The sequence below is a fragment of the Manacus vitellinus genome, unplaced genomic scaffold (genome assembly GCF_001715985.3).
Source record: "Manacus vitellinus isolate BGI_N305 unplaced genomic scaffold, ASM171598v3 scaffold_27_pilon, whole genome shotgun sequence".
Taxonomy (NCBI): domain Eukaryota; kingdom Metazoa; phylum Chordata; class Aves; order Passeriformes; family Pipridae; genus Manacus; species Manacus vitellinus.
In genome coordinates, this window is record NW_021940039.1 from 4,492,531 (window position 1) to 4,506,434 (window position 13,904).

The 13,904-nt window shown below is 41.1% G+C and overlaps 1 protein-coding gene across 1 annotated transcript in view; it reads left to right on the plus strand.

Moving 5' to 3' along the window:
* Window positions 1-720: 720 nt before the first annotated feature.
* MED27 (mediator complex subunit 27) overlaps window positions 721-13,904 on the plus strand; it is an 82,959-nt gene continuing 69,775 nt past the window's right edge. Inside the window, exons 1-2 of the mRNA XM_008919379.3 lie at window positions 721-943; window positions 3,435-3,579. Coding sequence (XP_008917627.2) covers window positions 738-943; window positions 3,435-3,579 — 351 coding nt within the window. The 5' untranslated portion in view covers window positions 721-737. The remainder of the gene's footprint in view (window positions 944-3,434; window positions 3,580-13,904) is intronic.

The window sequence follows — 13,904 nt, forward strand, 5'->3', positions numbered from 1 at the left end:
CTGAGAAATGCCCTACAGGTCCACAGAACATCCAGAGGATGGAATATGCCCTATATATTCTTCATCATGGTCTGCAGCTTCATTAAGTTCTTTAATCTCTGGTGTCCAGTGTTGGACCCAGGGAATGGCACGAGGCTGTGGCAGGGGAGGTTTAGGTTGGATCCCAGGAAAAGGTTCTTCCCCCAGAGGGTGGTTGGGCACTGAACAGGCTCCCCAGGCAGTGGGCACAGCCCCAAGGCTGCCGGAGCTCAAGGAGTGTTTGGACAACACTCTCAGGAACAGGGTGGGATTGTTGGGGCATCTTGTGCAGGGCCAGGAGTTGTACTCGATGATCCTTGTGTGTCCCTTCCAACTCAGGGTAGTGTTTGATTCTATGATTTTGTGGCTCTATAATTCTACGATGCTACGATTCTATGATGCTACTATTCTATGATTTGGGGTGTCTGGATTTGGTACTGGGTGATGTGATTTAGGAGTTACAGTTATAGTGCTGGTGGATGGTTGGACTTGACGATCTTAAATGTCTCTTCCAACCTTGCCAACTCTGTGATTCTTGACGTGGCGGGCCAGCAGTGGACACAGCGGCGGAGAAACTCCTGAGGCCGGAGAAAGAGCATAAAAGGCTCCAAAAGAAGCGACTTTTGGCCACCGAGAGCCCTCGCCCCGGCCACGCCCGGACTACATTTCCCAGCGTGCCCCGCGCCCTCGCGCCGGCGCGGCCGGGGGCCGTTGCCAAGATGGCGGACGGGGCGCTGAGCCCCGGCGTGAACCTGGAGGCGTTTTCCCAGGCCATCGCCGCCATCCAGGCGCTGCGCTCCAGCGTCACCAGGGTCTTCGACTGCCTCAAGGATGGGATGCGCAACAAGGAGACCCTGGAGGGCCGCGAGAAGGGCTTCATGGCCGCCTTCCAGGAGAGCCTGCACTCCGTCAGCCGCGACCTGGGGTGAGCACCGGGTTCCCCCCGGTGGGCAGGGAAGGGGGTCCCGGCGGTGCCCCGGCCCCTCGCAGCGCCCGGCGGGGCCGTTTACACTCCCCGGGGGAAGCTCGTAGGCAAATAAACGCGAAAACGCTCCGGTTTATTCCCCCCAACATCGCGCGCGTCGCCCCTTCGTGGTGTTCCATTCCAGAGTCCCCAAAGGGCTGAATGTGCCCGTAATATTCCTCGTGGTCTTCACCTGTTTCTTGTTCTCGCTTTAAGGAGGGAGCTGCCGGTGGGGTTGCGGTGGCAAGGTGGAGGTGTTCGGTTGCAGGGAGATTTTTCTCTGGGTTTTTTTTGACGGTTTTTGCCAAAAATTCAGACACTTTATTCAGTAGCAACCAAGAGGTTCAAGAGTGACCATTTTACTACCAAAACTTGTCAGGTTGGTAAGTTAGCCCAGGCAGGTGTAGTTGTTTAGTGCCAGCAGGTGTGTTTTGTGTTAAGTAGAGAGAAGCTGCTGAGGCTGAAGACACGGAGGAAAGTTATGGGCGGAAGAGAGAGGCTGGTTCAGTTTCATTCAACAATATTGTTCATTTTAAATGAAATTCCCTTTGAAGACAGGAACTGAGTACTAAATGTACGTTTAGGGACGTGGTTTAGTGGTGGACTTGGCAGTGTGAGGTTTAGGTTTGGATTTAGTGATCCTAGAGGTCTTTTCCAACCTGATGGATTCTGTGATGGTCCATGTGGATCCTGCCACTGGGCTGCTGGGTTGGGCTGGATCCCCCTGGGAGCCACCAGCACTGTCCAGGGAGGTGTCCGAGGGCAGGGCAAGCACTTGACCACCCTTTCCCAAAACATCTTTTTGGCCTCCAGGGATTCAGTGTTCAGGGGTTTGTGTACAAGAATTTGTTTCTTGCTGGCTGGTAGGCCTTGCTGATTTTAAGTTCTGATTGTGGTGATATAATTCGTTGCCCACTCCTTCCCTTCTCTTGGGAAAGGTGGTAGATATCCATTCTCACGAATGATGTTGTACCCAGGTCTAGAAACTTGTGTTTATCCCTTTGGTTTTTAGTTTCCAAGTTGAGGTTTCATGGTTCCTTCCATGGAAGCTGAGCTGTTCCTTTTGTTATCCTTCTTGTCTTACACTGGGGCTTTTTGAAGAATTATCTATTAAGACCCCAAAATCTTGTTTCCAAACAATTCAGGAGTTGGACTTTGATCCTTGTGGGTCCCTTCCAGCTCAGGATATTCTGTGAATTAGTAAGGGAATACTCCAAGGTGCACTGAAGTCAATTCTAGCAGTGGACCTTTACACCATAAAAGTATTGACTGGGATCCCTGTTCAGCAAATCCTCAGTTATTATGTCTATTCACATTTACTTAGTGTATTCTTTTGACAAGAAGTTTTAAGCAGATTTGTGAGTGTTCACAGAACCAGAGGCTTAGAAAGAAAGTAGGCCATGGAAACTTGTAGGAATGATGATTAATAAAGAGGAATTTCGTGGTAGTAAAGTAGGGAAGTCTCTACTGTCAGTTCCCTTATTTTTAGAGTTTGTTTTTGTAGCCTTCATTAAATGCAAATGGAGATATTTGGGATTATTCTTTACAGAGATTTTCAGAAGTTGCCCTTTGAAGTGCTCAAGCCCTGCTTTTAATTTAGTGGAAGTTCTGAAGTTCAGACCAGGATGTAACATTTGGAAGTTAAAAAGAAAGGCACCTGATTAGTCATGCCACTTGAAAAACTGCATTTTATATCTGTGCAGAGTGGCCAGTCTTCCTTCTTCAGATGATTAATGCAAGTTTTAAAAATTGCTTAACTTCTGTTATGATTAAATGTTGTGTTTGACAAATGAGATATGAAACAATGATAGATCATTTCACAGTGAGGTTGCTTCATGGGAAAATGGTGCTTATTATGCTGCAGTTGAGTATTTTATGGACACCTGAAAATGTACAACTTGCTTATGGGAGTCAGGAGATTCTTCCTTGCCCTGAGAACTTGGAATGCAGATAAGTGCTTAGAGTAATCACAAACTTTGCAGGACCATCACCAGGCTTAGGACTGATACCAGGTCTTGGGTGTATTTATATGAGGACAGTGTTAATCTGGAGTTCTCTAATGAGATGATGAGCCATCAGCCTGCTTGATGGTTAAAAGATTACTGCAGGCAATGCTAAAGTCAGAATTGGGTAGTTTCTGAGGGTCTGCATTGCTCAGAAGATGCCCTGGGTTATAAACAGGACCTGCCATGGTCTGACTCTTTCCAGGTTGTCTTCAAAGACTCTTGACTTGTACTTTCTCTCCTAGAAGAAAAGCTCATTCACAACTAACAGACAACTTTGAATGGTTTGGGTGATGAGAGTGATTATGTTTTCAATCAAATTGGGGAGGTATTTAGTATCACTCAGATTCTAAAATGGAGTTGGTGCTTGATGGCTGCCCCTGCAGGAGGATTGTACAGCTCAGGTTCCCACATCTGACCTCCAAAAATGCCACTCTGTTTTCTCGCAGTGAACTGGAGCGTCTGAGCACCCTGGTTGGGAAACCCTCCGAGAACCACCCCCTGCACAACAGTGGGCTCCTGAGCCTCGACCCTGTGCAGGACAAAACCCCTCTTTACAGCCAGCTTCTTCAAGCCTACAAATGGTCCAATAAGGTAACACTGATATAATTTAGTTGTGTGTTCCCACAGAACATTTGATTTGCGACGCAGCAGACTACAAACTTGCTGAGTTTTTATGAAGTTGAGAAGCATAATATCTACCTAAATATACTTTCAAGGATAAAATGGTGTTTTAATTGAGAGGAGACCTTGTTTTTCAAACTTCCAAGCAGAACAACAGTTAAAAAGACAATGCTTTCCATGTTTAACATCTTACATAGATATAATATAAAAGTATATTGTGTCCTTGCATCTGGCAGTAAACACTGTAGCAGAGGGCAGTGGGATATTAGAGCAGAGAATCAACAGTTTATGTCGCCTCCAAACTAGGTGTTTTGGATCTAGGAACCCTTTTAGAATTTTCCTAGAAAAATCTAGGAAAGAATCATGCAGGGAAGTCTTCATCATCAGAAATCTTGAAGCCTATGATACCCTTGTGCAAGACAGCAAGAGTAATAAATCTGAAAATATTTAGAGCATTAACAGAAACAGTTCCACTTTAAATTATTTATCAGGATGTGTGAACCAGGAAGACTTTGGAAGTACACAAATACTTCATAGGCAAATTCTTGTTATACCTTGAGCCAACCAATCTAATATTGTTCAGATTTAAAATAGAATACTGCAGTAAAGTTTGTATGAATACCACAATAATATTTGTATAGTCATGTTTCAGAATACAGATATATGCTAGTCTTCTAAAATCAACAGAATTTGGCATTTATAGGAATTTGGTATGATTGGAAAATGGAGGATAGGAAAGATTGTTAAGTAGGGATTTATAAATTGAGAAAATATTTTATATTTGCTTGTGTTTCTTGCTGTTAGCAGCAGATTATTGGCACTGAAGAAAAAAAGAATTCATATGCTACTTTCAGCAAAAACAAAAGTATGAAAACTTCTAACTTGTAATGCAGTTAAGTCTTCAGGGATTTAATTACTTCTCTAGGTCATTATCAGAGTAAACTCGGTCGGTAATGAAATAGCTTTGACAGAGCTGTTCTGATGTCGTTTTTTATTAACTTAGAGTGTTATGGAGCTTTGAAGAGGAATTTTTTGTAATCCTGGATTCTGATTTCAGTATCCTGTGCACTCATATACACAGTGAAATGTTGCAGGAGAAAGCCAGTTGGTTTTTTTTTCTTTCTTTTATCTCTTTGGTCTCTGATTTCTGTTTGACAGCTAAAGGGAAGGTTTCAGTTGCAGGTGATGTGTTGCCTGTGGCAGGGTGTGAGCTGCTGGGTTTGCCATCAGCAGCACAGACTCTGGTGATGCTCCTGTTTATTGCTGCTCAGTTCCTCATTGCTAAAGACACTCCTTGAATAAGTGTTATTTCGTGACTCCTTTTGGCCTCCTTCTGTTCTTGTTACGTGTCTTGTTTTCAGTTGCTTTGCAGGGAGGGTTTAGAAGTGGTGGTGTGTCAATGCACTTTAGGTCTGCCTGCATTTAATTTTTAATTTGTGACCCCTTTGTGGCTTGCCTGCTTGTATTTTTGATGAGCTGAGATAAGGGCATTTTGCTCTCCCTTTGATTGTTCATGCATTTCTGATGGCAGGAGTGGCCCCATGGCTGCCAGGGGAGGAGAGGTGGAGGAGAGTTCTGGGGCTGTGCTGCAATTCCAGAAGGACATTCAGGAAATACAGGGAAAATGAATACATGGACTTTGTGTTACATGTTTCAGTGCATTCTGCTTAAGACATGAAGAGACTGTTAGAAGTCACTTTTAAAACAATAATAAGTAAGGTTGATAATAACTGGGTTATCTCATGAGAACAATATATGCAAGCACTATTCATAGAACTGTGGATTTAAAAAACCCTCCACTTTGCTGCATTATTTTTGTCTAACATTGAAAGGACAATCAGAGGCCTGAAATGGTTAAAGAAACCCTACCCAAATATCAAAACACCAAACAAAATACCCCTGGCACTTCAGAAGTTATTTTATAGTCTGTTTAAAAGCTGAGATTTTTAGCTGGGCCACTTACCTCGGTATTTGTGCTTTTGAAATGATTCTCAGCCAGTTTTTGGAGAATATAGTGACAGTAACCTTCCCAATACCATAAACCACATAAATCTCTTTAAAGCATAGTGCTACCAAATTGACTCTTTTTTGTTTTACGTGTATGAATAAACCTAAAACTTAAGCAGTTCTGTAAATCTGGAGGTGGATCATATCTACCTATATGAGCCTTATTTTTATTGGTCGTACAATAATAGCTTGTTTAGTTTTATTTTCTTAAATTTAGGCTGGGGCTTTACTAATCATTGTTCCATGTGGTTCACGAGATACAGGATGTTAGAATAGTTGTTTCTTTATATTTGCAGCTTTGTTTTGATGTTGGGTCCAGCAAATGTCCAGTTTTGTTCTGATCTTAGATACATTGGCAAGTTTTTGAGTTAAAGAGTGATACTGGGTGTTAAATGCCACAGACATAAATGGAAAATATGTGTTTAAGATGTGACTGTTAATACAGGAGATTAGATTGACCTGACACTAATCAACTTGTTTTATTTACCACAATTAATACTTGTAGCTGTGCTTGGGTATGTCTTGTGAGAAGACCCACCTTTAGGTGCAAATTTACTGACCTCTTTGGCTAAGTGCAGTAGAGAGGGGCTGCATTTAATTGTGATTTCACAGATGCTTGCCCTCAACATTATTTTACTGCTCCTGTTAGTCACAGCACTGGTTCCTCCAATTCTGAGTATCTTCAGTTTACCTGCTCCAGGAGCGTGGAAAAGTACAGTGGGGAAAATGAAAACTTCCCTTCCAGAAGTGTGTTTTCTTGGCAGTGCTTGTTATTTATTAGCACCTGCTCTCCTGATATTTACTTTCTGTAGTTTACCCAATAGTTTTGCAGATGGTAAAGTTGTCAGTATAATGGAAGCAGCTGTTTGGGAACACAACAGCTTGTCAAATGCATTAATTACATACACATGCAGCTGTAAAGGAACTTTCCTTTTCCAGGTGTTTAATAGCACTCACCAAACTATAGCTGAAAACACAGGAAGTTTATTTTATTGCAAGCAGCAGCTAAGTGGTTTTTCTTCTTTGCTTGAACTTCTTTTATGTACCAGTAGAAATCATAGAAGTGAATTACTTGGCTGACTGTGGGGTGCATGGAGACATGCAGTAGCCATGGAACAGTATTTAGCTCTACTTGATACATTTCTTTTCCCTTTCTCTTCAATTTTATTTAAGAAAAGAGGTTATCTTTATTACAATTGAAGTGCTGTTTCCCAGAAGGATCTGTGTGTGCCCTCTAATGTAATGCTGAAGATACAATATTAGATAAGATAAAAATGAGCTATCATTCTTCAAGGGTAATGCAGAGAGTATTATGGGTAAGACAGGGAGTTTGTAGATAGCAGTAGGTGTTTTTTTGTGGACTGTCTCTGTCCATTGTACTTGAATTCTGGTTTTAGTAGTTATGTACATCTCAACTGTTGAGTTTTTTTCTTGGTGATATACTGTTGTATCTGAGCAGGTGAAATCTGAGCTGACAGTAACAGTCAGAAGGCTTTCTGGTTTTTGTGTGCATGGCCTGATACTACCTGGAACAGTCAGGACTGGCTCTGCAGTGCTACTGCTTTATCCCTCATTACCAGGTGCCTGCTTCTTGCATTATCTTGGAATTCAAGGGAAACCACCATGGGGAAAAGGCATCAGCTCTAAGTTTAGATTAAAGGATATTTTAAAAGTCACTTACTGGACTGAAATACTGATTAAGATTTGGCTTTTTTTAAAAAAAAAAAAAAAGATATGTGACCTCGAATTTGTGACAGACATTGGAAGAACTCTCTTCTCTTGCTTGTCAGGACATTTCTGTGACAAGTGCCCGTTCCTGGTGCTGTTTATTTTATGCATGATGAGACTGTCAGCTCATTAATAAGAGCATCATTTAATAAGCAACTACATGTTTGTTAATATTTGTTCTCAGTACTTGGTGACAAGGAGGTTTTCTGGGGGGAGAAAGTACTTTAAACCAATATCAGATATTTCTCCATATATAAAATATTTAATGAGGCTTGTGCTGTTGTGGTTGCTCGGTCCATCTGCAGTAATGCTGGTGTGCAGAACAGGTGCAGATTTCTGGAATGCAGGAGTGTGAACTCATTCTCTGAGTGGTTTAAACTTTGTGGTTTTTCATCTGCAGCCTTAGTGAGGTGGTTTGTTGCCCATAGTCTGCACTGGTGCATCCTCTCTGCCCTTGGCAAAGCATTTCATGCCCTCGCCCGGTGGGTGCCCGAGGCAGTGTCTGTTCAGGGGTTTCCATTGGCTCCAGTGGAACACAAAGTAGTCTGTTGTATGTCCGCTGAGCAGGGAAAATGCTTTTGTGGGAAGGTTTCTACTCTCTTGATGAGCTGCTCTCAAGCAGTTCATGCCCAACATTTGAGCTGTAATCACTGTACAGGTATTTTGCCTGTTTGCTTTTATTTGTTCAGTTGAAGGGTGTGTGCAAAATGGATCAACTCCCAGACCAGTGCTCCAGAATTACCCTTTCTACCAGACTGCAGAAACACTGTGTTTGTTGGAAAGCAGCAAACTTAGTCTTCCCTGAGTTGCAGCATTAGCAGAGTTCACTTGCCCAAGTGAAAAAGCTCTTCTGCAAGTTTTGTTTCCTTTCCCCCTCCTCTTGGCAGCCAGGGATTTCTTTTCAGACTTTCTATTAATATTATTAACAGCAGTAGAAGTGGGGAGAAGTTACAGCATTTGTGGTCTTGACTAGGTGATGTTATTTGAATTTTTTTCCTCGATTTTTAACTTCACTGAAATGCAGTATTGTTTTCCCTGCTGTTTTCAGAGTTGCATTTGTCCATGTGCTTTACTCCAATTCCAACCCTTCCTGAACCTGTGTGTGTGGATGTCTGTGAGTGGTGGTGGTCTCGTTTTATCCTCATGAGGTGGTACTTCCAAAGCATGACAACTGTGTGTTTGGGAAGGCTGTTTTCTGCTTTGAGCAGAAAGCAAAAAATCAACTTTTCTAACTTTATGACTTTCTGGGGGAGTAGGATTTAAATCACCTTATTTAATTTACTCATCTGTGAGAAGATGATTTTGGCAACTTGCATAAACTTTACAGTGTCTGCGCATTATAAATTTTCCAAGGGAACAGGCTGAACAGGAGCTGTCATAAATTTATTTAAAAGTAATATCCTGGCAAATACAAAATGAAATAAAAATTACCGTTGCTCTGCATGTGGAAATACACTAAAAATATTTGGATTTAAATTTGTTGCTTCATAGCTTCCTCTTGTTTCTACGTAAATTTAAAATCGAACTGTTAAGATTACCATTAATGAGTTAAAATGATTTTCTGTCACATGACTGAAGAGAAAAGGTATATATAGGTTTTGTTTATTAAATTATTTTGATGTGTTCCCTGATAAATTATTTGTATAAATTGTGTTTGTTGTAGGACTCAAAAAAAAGAAATCAATAGAGTGTGTAGAGAAAGTCCAGACTTGTTATGACTGCCCTTGGTAGCTTAGTATTGATTAGACACAAATATTGAGTTTAATGACAATAAATGACATTAAATGTTAACCATGATAGTAGAGAAACACTGTTGAACAGGAAAAAAAAATTACTTCATCTTGATTGTAAAAGGAAGTGTTCATTCCAAGGAACATTAATTTTGAATTTCGGATGTGCTCAAACATTTTGAATTTAATGTAGTTTTACAGTAGCATGGACAATGTAACTGAATTAGTGTGTTGGCAGTGCTTTGGAATTTCAGGCAAATGGCCAAGATTTTGTCCTTTTCAGGACTTTTTTTCTCCAAAAATGCAGCGTTATGATTTCGTGACATCCTGTTGCATGGAGACCCAGCTCGTTCTGTTGAGATTTCATCCACCCAAATTGGGAAAGATGTTCTTTCCATGTGATGGATGTGTGGCACTGAGGAGAACTGGGCCATGGCAACTGGATCTCTCTGCCCAGTGCTTCTAGAGGTGGCTTTTGGGGATCACCTGTGTTTGCCAGGATAGGCATGGGAGTTAGTGGTGCCACTGGTATTCTCAGTGAGCTCTAGAGATGTTACTTCAAGAAAGGGTTTGACTGAAATCCCTTGGTTTGATGACAGAAGGGAACAAATGAAAATATAAAACAGGATTTGAATTGAAGCAAAGTGACAAGTCCCTACAAAGGTTTCTCTGGTGGACACTGAAAAGCACATTTTAATCTGCTTTGTAAGAGCAGAATTGGTGCTTCCTAGAGGGACCTGCATTGGAGAGGCTCGTAGGGATTACCAGCTGTGGACTCCTTTCCTGTGCAGATAAGCCATGGGAGTTTGTCTTCCTGTCACTGGAGAAATGCATGATACACAAACTGGTGTTTTCTTGTACACTGGGCACAAAACAGGAGCTGGGCCACTTGGATTCTATTCCTGCTTTTCTTATTAATTGCTGTTGTAACCTTGAACAGGATGCATGTTTTTTTTTCTGTGCCTCATTTTTCTTGCAGATAAAATAGGATAATAATATTTAACCTATTTCTTCTAGTCTAAATGTGTCTCAAGTGCATTGGGTTCTTTGGACAGAAATGCCTTGTGGATGCCAAGTGTTATATAGCCAGTGACTAATGTTGTTTGCCTGGCAGTCTGGAAAAATGCCCTTTATGGGCTCTTAATTCTGTGTGATTTTAGGCAAATGTTTTGGTGAGATGCCCTTGCTGTTCAGAATTACATTAATGTTCTTTTTTTTCTTTTATTTTTTCCTTAATATGACTAGGAAACAGGTGGTTACCTCTCTGCTTCCAACTGCTGCAGTTATTAATTACTGCTCAGTTGTCTGCCTGCAGAATACTGACTTTTATTATTGCAGGGTTGATTTTAGTGACCAGCAATGGCAGGGATGGCAAATTCAGGTGGTTTTGCAAATTATCCTTGATATTTAAAGGGGTGAGAAAGAAAGTGTTTGTACCAGAAGTAGTGGGGAGAGTCAGAAATTCCAGTACTCTACATTTACTTTACTGGAGAAGGAAGAAGGTGGGACATGAAATTTTTCTGAGTGGCATTAGGGATGGATAACATTAATTATGTCCATCTTCTTTTTGGAGGATGCATCTTCCCTCCTCAGCTGTGAATCCCTGGAATCTTCAGTTCTTGGGCTCTTCTGGTTTTTTGCCTTTGAGTCCTCTGTTGGTTTTGAACAAAAGTCCAACCCAGTGCTATTACAACTATTTTATTGCTACCCTGTCTAACTGTAAAAGTGGTTTTGCCATCTAATAATCTGAATGAAAGGAAGTTAAAGTGTCTTTTTTTCTGTGCACTGCAGAAAGATGCTATGGCAGGGGAGAATTTGCCACATTCTGCCTTGTGCCAGTAGAGAGATGAGTTGAATTTCTTCGATATTTTAGTAGACTGAGGTTAGTTTGTTACTTCAGGAAGAGAAGAGTGAGGATGAGTAACTTGTTGCTTAAAAAAATGAGAAGTAATTAGCCTTTGATTCTGACTTGTCTCCTACATGGTTTGAATGTTTTATATCTGTGATCTTCCCAGAGTTATCACAGTAATAATTCACACCAGGCTGCTATTGTGAAGTAAGGTTCTAGGTGTCCAAACAGAATTTGCCATTCTTACTGAGTTTTGTTTCGAATGTGAAGCAGTTTGAGAGCATGATATGGTGATTTTCTGTTGTTGTGCCTGGTGTTTGTTATTATTCAGCAGTATTTTTCAAGGCTCTGATCAAAATAATGCTGTAAGCAGTACCAGTCTCACTTTTCCTAATTATGGGAAGTGATCTATCAATATACACTATTATAAATCACAGCCCCCTTGTCAGCTAGTGGGAATTATTTAATGCTTTGCAACACCTTTATTTGCTAATGAGTGGGGGTTTTTTTCCCTGTTTCTTTGATAGGTATTAATGTTCTAGCTGTTAGCCTATTTCAGGATGGAAATGATTGATGTGGCTCTGTTTTAACCAAAGCACTTCTGCCCAACTCCTGCTTCTTCCTCCTCTCTTTTTTTCCCTCTGCAAGGACTCTTCACACAGATCATGCTGGATGGCTCAATTCTGTAATTTGTGTGACAGTGATCACTGTATGATGTGATCAAGCCAAATTGGTTAAAACTGCATTGCTTTGTTTTAATGGATTTTGAGTCAAGCTAAGCCAGGCACAGACCCAGAAACGTGGGCTGTAGGTGAGTAACTCCTGGTACAGCCATTAGATCAGCAGGAGAGGCTTTACTTTTAGAAGCTGAGGAATACAACAAAGTACAGCTGGAAATGCATGTTTTCTGAGGATTAATTGATGAATATGTAGGACTGCAGAACGAGAGAGTTGTGAGAAAGCCTGGGACCCAGCATTCCTTTGAATTTGCAGTTTGCTGCCACCCCAGCTCCGGGTGCCTCAGACTGACTCTGCTGCTGATGAAAGCCTCACCATCTCTTGGATGGTGGCCACCCTGAAAGCACAAAGGATTGTTTTCTCAGAGACTCAAAGTTCTGTCTCGCTTCCTTTGAGGCAAATTAAAGATGTTTGTAAAGCATTCAGTAACCTTCATGTGAAGGGCATTCAAAGAATAGGAACACTAATATAAAATAACGGATGCAGGTGATAAGCATCCCACTGATATTCTTTATATGGAAAAGATGGTTTTGTAGCTTCTAGAGGAAATCAAATAAAATGGAAAATTTAATGATGTCACCCTGTTGCTCTCTACTTTTGTTGTTGTCAGATCTTTTTGTGTGACTGTTATTTGGTTTTTGTTGTTTTTTTTTTTAATGCAGAGCTGTACCCATCTCTATTCTTCTTCGGAGTTCTCTTTTGAAGTTATTGAAGTTGCCCCCCTCAGACAGTTCACAGAGTGATTTAATTGTTTGAATTGCATATAAGCAATACTCAGTTCTTTCCTCATTGTCTCTTAATCAGATGCTGTTGGTAATTGGGCTGCAAAACACAGAGATGGCCTAAGAGCAAGTAAAATTGAGAGTAGTCTGTGTAAGGAGCTGTTTGTAATCAAAAGTGCAGTTCTGCCCACTGCTTTGGCTGCTGCTTTGTGGAAGTGTACATTTGGGAAAAATGTGGCAGCAGTTTTATACTCAGCAGTTAATACTGAGTTTGTGATGTTGAAGGTGGGTAACCCAGAGGGTCTGTGGTGATCCTTGAAAGCTCTTCCCTCTTGGGGGTCATTGAAAACCGATTTTTATTTTCCTGGGAGGGAAGAATAATCCTGCCCTGGAGGAGTGGTGGTGTTTTGTGGCTCTGATGCTGTGACAGTTGAAGAATTTGAGTAAGAAATTATAGACCAGGACATCAGGACCATTACTGGACTGAGCCTGGTAACTCTGTGTGTGACTGTCAGGCTTCTTGAGTAGTTTCAGAAACATGTCTTGGCTCTCCTGGAATCTGAGTAGTGCCGTGGTTGGGCAGGTTTGGGGGTTGACAGTAGAAGAGAGATCAGAATATGAACATTGCACTCAGAGCTACTTGACTACTAACTCCTAGCTGGTATATCTCTTGGTATGAGCTAGCATTTAAATCTGCTAGAGTTGTAAAATCCTGACGTTCTGGAAATAAAGACGACGTACCAGTACATGTTATCACTTCCTTTGCTGATACAAGATTAGCCCAGGAACGTATAACAGCTCATTTAATCTAATTTTAAATGCCTGAATGTAAAGCTGCCACTTGCAGAGGAAACAAAAAGCATGAATAAAATCTCTTGGCTACTGACATTTGTTCAGTTACAGTATACCTAGAAAAAGATGTCCTCTGAATTAGTAAAAGCAGATTTAATGAAAGCTGATTGATTCTACCAGGTGCTAGTCTTTCACATTTTTGATCTTTACAGAGGAAGATCAAAAGTTTCTGTATCCTGAGCAGCATTACCTTGTTGTGCTCTTTTATAAGGTTCTTGGCTTAGTGGGAAGCATTCAGTCAGGCTTTGGAGCTCCACTGAGTGTGCTGAGAACTCAAGTTAAATGCCTAAAACCAGACTGTGTGAGTAATCTGAAAGTTGAATTGCCCATGGCTGCAGTTGCACACTTGCCTGGTGTTTCAGTGAGTTAAAAATGCGTTTCTTGGAGTGTACATTTTTTTAATAAATCCATTAATTGGCTTGTTCCCAGACACCTCTTCTTCCAAAGCCCATGTACTGACAAGCTGACAGTAATAACTAATATCCTTATTAGTTTGAATTTATACATATCATGGTTATGAGAAGTAATGACCATGTTGAAATGCTAAGGCTATTTTCAAGATTACTTCAGACTTGGTTGGAAAGTAGGGTCTGATGGCTACATCTTACATGTAATAAAATCAGAGGGGTCTTTGATGTTCAGAGTTGTGCTTTGGAACAAATAGTTCTA